A 12,295-nucleotide genomic window follows, 5' to 3' on the forward strand; every position below is an offset into this window, starting at 1 on the left:
TGGAATGACACACTACTCAGGGCCCATGTCCACCAAAGCGTTTTTTGCCAGCTGAAAACGCCACCTGCTCTTCTGAAAAACCCTAGGCTGGGAGCGCTAGGGCGCGTTTTGGAGGCGCAGTGTTTTTTTTCGAGACGCTGTGGTTGCTATGATACATCATTTCCGTGGAGGCGATGTGCTGCAAGTAGGGTAGCCTACTAAATTTTAGTGAATCTAAAAATGTCACCACAAAGTATGTAGGCCTATTTGCTCTGGCTCTTGCTCTGCATGAAGAGAAGGCTGAAACATGAGAGCACAGACTGTCCATACGTGGGTTCGTGAGATTTTGCGTGCGAGGAAACACATCATTTTGTTGAAGATCGGATGTGCGCGGTGCGCTGTTTGTCCCGCCCCTCCTGCACTGTGATTGGACAGCTGGGTAAAAAGTGACAGTGATGAGCTCAGCTTTTTTTCCAAAGTTGAACATTTTTCAACTCTCGGCGACCGGAAAAAAACGCCTCGTCACGCTCCTGCCGTTTTTACCAGCTAGTAAAAACGCGGTGCTCCCATTGGAATGAATTGAAAAAAGACGCTGGCGTCAAAAAAAACCCCTTTACATTTATCACCATTGATGAACCACACATACAATATTTGATCGTTTTTAAATAGCCGGCTACTTGAAATAGACCCGTGAGGAATCGCAACGTGCATGTAGTTATCGGCAGTAGTAGGCAAATGCACGCAAAACTCACACACGACCGATGAATGACAGGCAAGAGAGACAGAGAAAGAAAAGGGTCTTCAAAAAGCCTCAGTTTAGCTGGAAATTTACAGTGTAAATTGAATGAATAGAGACTGCAGCTCTGCAGCTTCTCAAGATTAAAGCGGAGCTACCGTGTGTTTAACAAACCATGAGTTTCTCTGTCTCCTCCCTTTTACAGAGCTGGACAAGCTGTTTAATTTCTTCAAAGATTCAGTCCGTATCAAAGCAGAGATAGAAGCGCATTTGTTAGTAGAGGTTTACTTTATGTCAGACAGTCTAAATCCTGCTTGGATATCAGTGGGCCACTCAGGACTATCTGGCTATCTAGTTACTGCTTTAATGCACTGTCAGTTATTTCTTTGAAAGGAGTTTTTCCCCTGATATTCAGATATTACACAGCATGAAGTTACTCAGCTCAGAACAAAACCCCTATATGTCCATTTTGTTAATAAGGCTATGATGTAAAAACGTCTGTCAGTTTGTTAGAGCAGTTCCACTAAAATGTTTATTGCGCATAATGTGTAATCTCAGTTGAAAATAAAAACTCATGATATGATTTCTCACACTGATGGAATATAATTCATATAATTTAAGGAAAGGAATTGTATCCATTCCGAATGTTATGTTTTATTGGAACCGATTTGTAAAAGACATTGACTGGAAAAAAGAGAGGGTGGGTTTATTAACTGATCCAAAGTCTTAAATGGGACTAGGGTTGTGCTGATGAGCAGCATGGGGGGGGTGGGGGTCTTTCTCGTCAGGGGAGATTTCTGCTGTCTGCAGGCCAGTGAGACTACCAGGTCAGGGGCGTTTCCAGGCTCTTGAAAAATTGGGGGCTTAGCCCAGCCCAGAAATCTTTCATGTTTTCACCCCCCACCACCCTTTGCCGCCTACCTAAAGTACATCTATAAAGCAACAGTAAATCACCTCCACACAGTAACTCTAACTGTCTCATTTTCTGATAATAATTAACACTGATAATATTAAGTCAGGGGGGTCTGGGGGTCCTCCCCCTAAAACTTAATTTCCTGCATTCTGGTGAATTTTATTGAGGAAATGTTTGAGGTGACAATTCAAAATAAAATTAAACAAATACTGTAATATAATGCAGTAAGGCTCTCGGGCATTCTGTATTGGTGTCAGATATGTTTCTCCTGTAGATCAACTTTTCTCATTTAATTTAATCCCAGTTGAGTCTATATATGCAGGCATGCCTGAAGTAGCCTAAGGTCTTTTTTAATGTGCATATCGCACCTTTTCACCTTAATGATAAATTCGCTTTATGGCGGAAATGTCTATATTTTTATAAAGGGAGGACAAGATTTAGGTGGCAGGTGACAATTCAAAATATAAAAATATAATAGAATGTAATGCAGTAATCAGTAGCTTCTTTTTTCACCATACGTTTTTTTTTTTTTTAATATAGAGATTTATTATATATTTACACTGCATTGCAGGCTTATTGTGCAAATAAACCTTTCTCATAGCATTTTTATTTGTTAAATAACATTTCTTTTTATTTTTCAGAACATTTTGAACAAATCCTTTTCAAAAAGTGGTGGCTACATGTCCCCAGTGTGAAGCCACCACTCTCCTTTATTCCTTCAAGTGCCTGCTCTACCCAACAACACCCCTCCAAGGTAGTCTACTGCAGCTGATGTTGAAGCTACTGCAGCCCGGGTAGCAAACATATCGGTTATTTTTGCGCTTTTGGCGAATAAAAAAAAAATGTTGGCCCACAACACAAGAAACAGCTCGAGCAGAGGGGGAGTCGGGGCTAGTAAGAAATGTGATTGGGCCAGCCCAATATCAGTATAGGCCTATGCTTTATAGGCCAATTGTTGGCCCATTTTTTAAAAACAGTAGGCTATATAAATAAATATTTTACGTTACACTGGCATAGTTCGACGGCCCGGTATGCTAGATTACCAGTCCACCCCTGAGGCTACTCCCTTTAGACCATCTGACAGAAACAGAGCCCGACTGGGACTGTAGCCTACTCGATTAGATGAGCGCACTGATCTTCATCAGAGGAAGAAAACCGAACACACTTGTGATCAGACAGAAATATCACCTCTGATAAAGTGCAGCTCACAGCCGCTTTAGCAGGAATGAAGCATCCTGGAGACAGTAAAACAGTAGTGTCTCAGCGAGGGGGACAGAGACAGCAGGACACATCGTCAGGTGTCTGTGTCGCGGTCAGGTGTTATGATGTTCTCTCACTACTTTGCGGCGACTGTATGTGTTAATACATTGACTAGATGCTGACCAACAATATTTATATTTAAATGTACTGATACAATTTTGCTAGGGACAATTCAGAAGTCGCGGACAAGCCCTGAAGCTGTGAGCAATGTGCACTCTCTGTGTCTCTCTCTCTCCATCCGTGCTCTCTCTAAATGCAGGCAGGCTGAGTAACGGTGGGGGGGTCATGTTACGTGAACTTCAAACAAAATGTAGCAATATTATTGCGAGAAGCATCCATTCTTTAAAGACCTGCAAGACAGGCTGCATCATGAAGATTATTGCATATTAGGAGGAGGCCTTCAGAAGTGGGGACAGAGTCTTGTACAACCAGGCCAGGAACACAATGACTAAAGAGGTCAAAGCTGCAAAGAGGAGCTATGCTGAAAAGCTAAATAACAGCTTTGCAGCCAACAACCCTGCATCAGTTTGGAGAGGCCTAGTGACACTCACAAACTACAAGAGACCATCCCCCAACACTGATGGTACTCAACGACTGGCAGACGAGCTGAATGGTTTCTACTGTAGGTTTAAAAGCCCAGATGCACACTTCTCCCCCACTCCAACGCCATCTTCAAACAGTCACCTTCCCCCTCTGACCTCTCACCTGCACTCAAGATCTGTGAAGAGGACGTGAGCCACCTCTTCCAAAGGCAGAAGATCAGGAAGGCTCCTGGACCTGACGGTGTCTCACCATCGTCCCTGAAAATCTGTGCGGACCAGCTGGCCCCCATCTTCACTCAGATCTTCAACAAATCACTGGAGCTGTGTGAAGTTCCCTCCTGCTTCAAACGCTCCACAGTCATCACACACCCAAAAAAATCCTCCATCTCTGGACTAAATGATTCACAAAGTCCTTTGAAAGACTGGTGTTGGCCTACCTGAAGGACATTACAGGCCCCTTGCTGGACCCCCTGCAGTTTGCCTACAGGGCTAACAGGTCAACGGATGATGCCGTCAACTTGGGTCTGCATCACATCCTGCAACACCTCGACTCTCCAGGGACATATGCTAGGATCCTGTTTGTGGACTTCAGCTCGGCGTTCAACACCATCATCCCAGACATCCTCAGCACCAAACTCACCCACTCACTGTGCCAGCCTCCACCTGTCAGTGGATCACAGACTTCCTGACTGACAGGAGTCAGCAGGTGAGGCTGGGAAACATCACATCCAGCACCCGGACTATCAGCACTGCTGCCCCCCAGGGGTGTGTGCTCTCCCCCCTGCTCTTCTCCCTCTACACCAACGACTGCACCTCAGGAGACCCATCAGTCAAACTCCTGAAGTTCGCTGACGACACAACAGTCATCAGCCTCATCCGGGACGGGACGAGTCAGCCTACAGACGGGAGGTTGATCAGCTGGCTCTCTGGTGCGGTCAGAACAACCTGGAGCTCAACACGCTCAAAACTGTGGAGCTGACCGTGGACTTCAGGAGGAGCCCCCCACTCTGCCCCCCATCACCATACTCAACAGCCCTGTGTCTGCTGTGGAATCCTTCAGGTTTCTGGGTTCCACTATATCCCTGAAGTGGGAGCCCTTCTTGATGTCCTCACAATCATCAAGAAGGCCCAGCAGAGGATGCACTTCCTGCGTCAGCTCAGGAAGCTCAACCTGCCTAAGGAGCTGCTGATCCAGTTCTACACAGACATCATCCAGTCTGTTCTCTGCACCTCCATCACTGTCTGGTTTGGATCTGCCAGCAAAAAGTACAAGGACAGACTACAACGGACAGTCAGGACTGCAGAAAAAATCATCATGTCAATCATCATCATGTCAATCATCATCGGTGCCAACCTGCCCTCCATTCAGGACATTTCCAGAGTCAGGAAACGGGCAGGAAACATCACTGCAGATCCATCTCACCCCGGACACAACCTGTTCCAGCTTCTCCCCTCTGATAGGCGCTACAGGCGCCTTGCCCTATGCTTGGCCCTGCAAGCCACGGTCCAGTGGTCTGAGTGACGTGGAGCTGAACTCACCAGAGCCTTTGGTTCACCCTCGCAGATGAGTAGCCATAACGCTGAAGCCTGGTAGGGCGTGGAGTCAGCAGACTCCTTAGATTTTGCCCCCATGAGGAGCCCCAGGTCTTCAGCATGAGAAATTCAGAAATTGCCTCAGGGATGAGAGCCCCTGCAATGATGGAGCTGAGCCAAGGAATGTTGGGATCACAATCCATTTCCAAAGTGGAGCAGTTGGCAAGGTGAGATGTGGTGGCTGCTGTCCATGGTTTAGGCTGAGAACTGTAAGACATTTTGCCGGGGCCGAGGTGACTGTAGAACTCCAGGATGAGAGGAGTTTTTCTTTCTCTCTGATCTCGGACTTCAGAGAAACAATGATTTCCTTCAGCTTTGAAACAGTAAGGTGGCAAGAACCACACTTAACCATCACTCTTAGAGTTAGTCCATAAAAGTGATTAAAAAAAACTTAAAAGAGCACAATAAAAGTACTAGTAGCGTAAACTCCCCAGTCAAGGTGGCTGTTTAGCCAAGCCATCAAGCTAAAAATAGCCCAGGTAAGCTAGCAGCAGTGGAACCTTGTGCCCTAAATATAAAAATTGGAAATTTGGAGTATATTTGAGAAACACTTTTTCTCAAATATACTCCAAATTTCTACAGAAAATCCCCTATTTTCTGGGAGAAATGCCAGAATGCCAAATCATCATCCTCATGCCACGAACTGAGGACAACCAGTGGAAACTCAGACTAGACCTTTAAAATTTTCAAATTGTTTGTTATTTTAGTAATTGTTCCTTTATTTGTTTTTTGTTAATTTTCACATTTGATACAGATTTTTTAGTTTTTTTATTTGTTTATTTTTCCTCACACATTTACTGTTTTATGTATTTTATTTATTTGATGAACCATATGAACTGAATTCACAACAGACACACAGGCTTACTGTTTTATTTCTTTATTTTTAATATTTATTTTTACATAAAAAAATTAAATATTAATAAAAACAAACACACACTTATACTGTTTCATTTACTTATTTAATGAAATGTATAAAATTAATTATTATTCTTTTGTAATTTATTTGTAGCTTTGGCAATATTGTTGTTTTACATTCATGCCAATAAATCTGAATTGAAGCAGATTAGTTCGTCACTACACAGTTTTTGAACCTAGACTAAATTTTTTCTCAAACTTGCAGTTTGTCCCAAATATTTTCTGTGTTTTGAGTTTGTCATGTTGGAGTAGCGTTAGGAAACAAAGTCTTGCAAACAGAGGCCTGTTTCAAAAAGCGGGTTTAGTGAAAACTCTGAGTAAGTTGAGCTCGAGATGAGGGAAACTCTGGGTTTTCAGTTTCAGAGAGCGAGATCACATAAACTCTAGGTCTGTAACCCCGGCAACTTACGCTGTGAACCTAACCTGCTGGGGAGGAGGTTTAGTTCAACGAACGCTGAGTTTCTTTCTGATTCCTCCCCTCCTGCGGAGCCTGAAGCGCTGTCTGCATTTCCTCATTCATACTGTCGATACCAAAGCACTTATTGGAACACGGTTACGTCTTTAGAAACATTGAAATTATGGTTAAATAGGCTGTTAGTTTTTTTTTTACTCAAACATAATCTTGAACATGATGCTTTTATGATCAATCTCAGTCATCGATGTATGGACAGAGAGTTATCTTTGGACATCGTAAATTTATCCTCAGCACAGAATAAAATCTATAAGCTACTGTCCTTTATAACACAGTGACTCCGTGGACATTAAGGCAGCTGTCAGGTTGGCAACAGTTGCACAAAAGCGCTTACCATGCGCTAAAGTATAGGCTACTGTTTAAAGTAATCTGTATAAAACTGATCAATGAACAGTAACCTTTCATATTGTATTCGCACAGATTGAACATTCCTATCATATTTATCAACTGGATATGACGTGAATATTTCCGAGTGAGGATGACTGTGGTGCAGCTGAAACAAATAAATGTAGTTTGAAAGTGAGTTTTTCATGATTTGCTGATAGTCTGAATGTGTTTTGACAGCATTTCATAAAATAAGAAATGAGCAAGATTTTATTAATGTAACATAGATGTCTACAACTTCAGTCAGTTTGAACATTGACACATTGTACATTGCAAACACATCATTAATAGCCATAGGCCTACTGAGTCAGACTGGCTTTACAATCACTGGTCCATGAGCAACCTAAACTATGTCTAATCTTTTCAATTAATATTTTCATCTTCAGTTATTGCCACCAGCATTTAGTCCCATCAGGTTACAGCTGAATAAACAGGCCTGTAGCTATTTAAAATGAATAACAGGCTATAGGAGAATCCCAGCACTTTATCATTCATTAAGGAAATTCCAGTCTGGTAAATGATGAATTAGCAACACTGTATAAAATGTAATATTGTTAACGTACCGATCCTTCCTCCACTCTGCCTTTATTTACCCGTTTCCTTGGTGAATCGTAGTATCGGCGCTCCATTGATGATGGCTTTTTTTCTTCCCCACGCACCCGCTTCCATCTGGCTCAACATACTCAGATTTGACTGAATTTATTCTGACCGGCCTTTCTGAAACCAAAAACTCGGAGTTTGACAGCTCAGAGTTCGTCAACCCAGAGTTCAGGTTTACACTCAGTTTGTTTAACCTGCTTTCATTAATGGGGTTAGTTCCTCTACCTACACAACAAACCCAATACTCAATGCAGAGAGGTATGATTGATTGAGGGAAGAGCTGCTGTAAATTGACAAATGACATTAAAAAAACCCAGCAACATATTTTCAGAAACAGTGTTACTCTGGATAATCCACAGAATACACTGTCAACTGGGACTACTATCACTAGACGGTGAGGGTGGGAAATATGCTATTTTGTATTTTGGCTGAACTATCCCTTTAAGTCAAACCTCATGTCCAGTAAGTGGAAGGTATTTGATCACAGTCTCCATATCACTTCTTGTCCACCATACAGCTCTGTTGATGACTCACTTTGACTGACTATTGTCAGAGACTAATTGCATCTCTAGTGGTGTCTTCTAGAGTTTTACACAAGCATATAATTTTTTCACAGCTTTGATATTGCCTTTCATAACATTACATCATTTTGATCACTTAACTTTGATCACTTATGGGGCGGCTGTGGCTCAGGAGGTAAAGCGGGTTGGCCGTTAATCGGAAGGTCGGCAGTTCAATCCCTGGCCCCCCTGGTTGCGTGTCAAAGTGTCCTTGGGAAAGATACTGAACCCCGATTTGCCCCTGGCGGCTGTTCCGCCAGTGTATGAATGTGTGTGAATGTTAGTTTCCGTTTGAGCACTTAGGCTCAGTGTATGAATGTGTTTGACTGGTGAATGCAGATGTAGTGTAAAAGCACTTTGAGTGGTTGAAAAGACTAGAAAGGCGCTATACAAGTACGGAGCATTTACATTTAACAGCTTGCAAAGTTGCTAATTAGTTAGAATTTATGGGAAATATACAGAGGGAAATTATTTAAAGTGGGATGGATGCAACCCATCTTTTAGCAACATTAAGACATTTTAGACAGTGTTGTAGTCAATTAAAAGGTTGAACAGAACTAGGAAGCTCTGAAAGGCTGGAATCAACAAAGACACTAGTATTGCAAATTGCAAACACAAGGGATATAACCCAAATGCAGACTCAGAGGCAGAGCGGGTGCAATTTATGGTTTACAGAAGGCTTACAGCATGGTGAGGCAGGCAGAGGTCCAAACAGTGAAGTAGTCCAAATATAGACAAATCAATCTGATCAGGCAAGAATCCAAATGGCCAAGTCGAAGTATGCGGAAGAATAGTTCAAAAAACACAAGGAAAACTGGTAATAATGATGCTGGAGTGTACACTGTACACAAACTGAAAACAGACAAGGGGAGCATATGGATTAAATGCAAGTGAGCAGAGGATAACTAGACACAGGTGAAACTAATCAAGGTGGGGAAGACAATCACACAAGCGGGAAAATACACAAAGACAGGAAGTGAAGTTAAGAAAGACACATGAGGAAGAACTCTATTAACATAAAACAGAAAATCACTAAACTAAAATCCCAAACCATGACAGTCTCACTAGACCAAAGTCAAGTCAAGTCAAGATTTTAAATACCATTAGTACAGGGATATTTTCTTTTATCAGTTCACTGACAAACGTCAGTAGGCCTACTTGTTATTTCAGAATGGACAGAGTCTGCAAAAATGTATTGATTTTTTCTTTGTGTAGACATTTTGACACCGAGCATGGTGTAAAGTTTACTTTACTTAGTTCTGTTGTTGAGTAAGCAACTTTTTAGAACCAACTACTCTACAATGTCATGGAAAAGAGGATTGTGACTAACTACATGCATCCTATGGCCCTGCATGTGAAGTTTGCATGTTCTCCCTGTTTCTGTGTGGGTTTCTTTCTGTTACTGCTGTGTCCTCTCACAATTCAAAAATGTGCAGGTTATGTTAATTGGAAACTCTAACTAGTAAGTGTGAATGTTGGAACAGGGCCAGGCTCCAGACCTCCACCCAACAACCACCCCCCTACTTCATCCCTGCACAGGATAAGTGAAAAATGATAATGCATTGGACTGAAGACAAAATCTCATATTTAAAAATGTGATGTATTAATTCCAATCCTATCTACATGGCTAGATGCCACAGAAAGAATGAGGAAAAAATGCTTTTCTCTAAGTTGGATGAAGCCACCCAGACCAGACTTTAGGCCCTTAAACTAAGGTCTAGCTGTATGCAAACCTAAAGCCATGACCAACTAGCTTGCAGAACTTCAAAATATTAGCCAAGCTTCCTTGACTGCCATTTAAAATTTAGAATGTAATGAATTTTGCTTACTGTGATTGTGGTTGAAACTTAGTCTCCAATATTCATTGAAGTATTAATCAGAAGTGTCCCTCACATAGTGTTGGTCTCAGTGGAGATGAATCAGCACAGTGTGGTAACTGCTAATGAAGTTTTGTAGTGAAGTTGCCGCCCCACCCCTCTGCTGGCGATGAAGGTTGAAAAGAGTGGGAGGTGGAGGACAGCAGCATTTTAACACATGCAGTGTCCACAGGAAGTCACTGCTGTTTGATTGCAGATGTTTCATGTGTTCAGTCCTTGGGAATTCATCCCCAATTCCACACAGAAAAAAGGCAGATGAAAGCTCAATTAGATTTTATTCTTCTCTTTCCAAATGCAAGAAAGACTCTGGCAACTAAAGTAAAAAGTCATTCCAGCAGATTAAAATAATGAGGCTTTTATTGGACTTCAGTAGCTTCACATTCTCTCTTTTCTTTCACCTTCTTTGCCCTGCAGAGAAGACAGGAAGGAGGGAAATATCTTAACTCTTTAGGCTCCGGCTGAATTCTGCTCTGGACATGCCTGCTCTTAATTTAGCAGAAGAACTTTTAAACATGCTGTGATAGATATAAAATTGCCAACCATAAAATAATAATTACAGCTTTGGTTGTTTCTGGAACCTCTGGCTGCTCCATGGTACAGCAAGCCCTGAGGTGTAGGCAGAGGCATCTGTCTGATGGGGGAAACAGAACCCTTCTGGGTGTTCTCTGCTGGAACTATCATCCCCCCCTACATGCTCACACCTCCATCGCCATCCTGCTGCCATTAGTCTCTCATCACAAGCGGCTTCATCTCTGAAACTCCTCTCCACTCATCCTCAGGAGAGGTACTAGAAAGGAATCCTCGGCTTTTCAAGAGGAGTGGGCCTTTTCTGAGCCTTTTAATGGACTCCCAACAGCTGACAGACTGTACATGTTGCTGTATTAAGGCTTTTCGAACAGTGGAGGAGCATGTATGAACATATCCTTTCTGATGAGTGCTGGCAGAAATTCTCCTGAGGGAACAATCAAGTTTGATATGCGTCTGATGTATCTTGTTATTGCTGTTTTTGCCTTTGTGTGCTTTCTATGTTCAAGGAGTGTCAGTTATCATGCGTTACATGTTTTTGCAATATATGTGAATGAGTAGTGTGAGATTATTGTGATAGATACACCTGTGCAGTCTTTTCTACTAGATTTCTGACATTCAAGCAGTCTGTTGAGTATGCTGCTAATCTCACGTAATGCTTTTCACTACTACATAGGCCCTGTGCATTGTGGTTTTGTACTTAAATCAGCAGTGCTGAACATTTGCTGACAGTGAGAATAATTAAATAAAACTGTTGACATATAGGTTCTGCTATTCTGAGTTGCTGCTTTTGCTACGTTAACGCCATCCTTTCAGCTCTGGCATTAAACACATCACAACTGTTGTGCCAGTGCGAGAACATAGCCGCATACACCAGACTTAAAAACTCTGGTATGCGAGTACAGAGCAATTTTCTGATGGCGATAGGCTTAATTAGCATTGTGTGAACTCATTCGGTAAGGGCTTGAATGTAACGGATGTTCACTAATATGTAAAAGTCCCACACTCTAGCTTTAAGCCATCAATGCAGAAGTTCCAATCCCTGTTGTGCTGAACCCTGCCTACCTTTGAAGGGAGTGATTACATCAGAGCCTAAAAGCCAAATATATATCAACTCTTTACATTTGCAAAATAATCCTTTTCAGATGAGTTGGCTGAAATAATATTGTACCTACCACGTGACATCTGGGAACCTGAAAAAGAAGTCTGACAAGCCAACAAACACAAGCAATCAGACTGCTTCACCTTTGATCTATTCTACTTGCCGTAGTTGTGCACACACAGTTTTGCTGTACAATGAGGGATTATTTGTATGTTGTAACATGTTGGATGCGCTCAACTTCAAAGTTGTAAATAACCAAAGTTTTGAGTAGGCACTGATTATATTATTCTATAAATAGTACCTTTTTAGCCAATAATTGGTCAGGATCATCTATAAAGAACACCTGTTTCATATTTATTTTCAGGGGCTGATATGTAACCATTGTAATATGCTCTTTTTCCATTCACGGTCAATGTTCCAGAGAGCTTATACACCATCTAACAGTACAACAACCAGGAATCGTGAACTTCATCTAAATGTACTCCACTTCCATTCATGACTTGTTTAAAGTATCTGGTACAGGAAACTGGCTGACAGAATGGCAGTTCAACTGAGGCTGTTGTCTCAACCTGAATGTTGCCCTTTTCTCTCTGTCTTTTTCTTTCTCTTCCACTCTGTTTCCATTTCACTCTGGCTCTATCTTTTTTCTCTCTCTCTCTTTCCCTCCCTCCCCCGTCCTCTCTTCTTCTCTCTCTCTACCACACAGGAGGCCATTATAACTGGTCTGCTCCCAGAGACCACCTACTCTGTGACTGTTGCTGCTTATACCACCAAGGGCGATGGGGCTCGCAGCAAAGCCAAGGTGGTCACAACCTCAGGAGCAGGTGCGTGCTGCGT

General features: G+C 42.2%; 1 protein-coding gene across 9 annotated transcripts in view; it reads left to right on the plus strand.

Annotated features, from left to right (window-relative positions):
* The window catches only part of ptprfa (protein tyrosine phosphatase receptor type Fa), a 292,974-nt gene that overhangs the window by 178,155 nt on the left and 102,524 nt on the right, over positions 1-12,295 (plus strand). For all 9 annotated transcript variants that reach the window (XM_038716868.1, XM_038716869.1, XM_038716871.1 and 6 more), the window contains one exon: positions 12,165-12,282. In XM_038716868.1, the coding sequence (XP_038572796.1) occupies positions 12,165-12,282 (118 nt within the window). The remainder of the gene's footprint in view (positions 1-12,164; positions 12,283-12,295) is intronic.

The sequence above is a fragment of the Micropterus salmoides genome, unplaced genomic scaffold (genome assembly GCF_014851395.1).
Source record: "Micropterus salmoides isolate LMB-PRFRI ecotype aquatic unplaced genomic scaffold, ASM1485139v1 Ms_hic_scaffold_13, whole genome shotgun sequence".
Taxonomy (NCBI): Eukaryota; Metazoa; Chordata; class Actinopteri; order Centrarchiformes; family Centrarchidae; genus Micropterus; species Micropterus salmoides.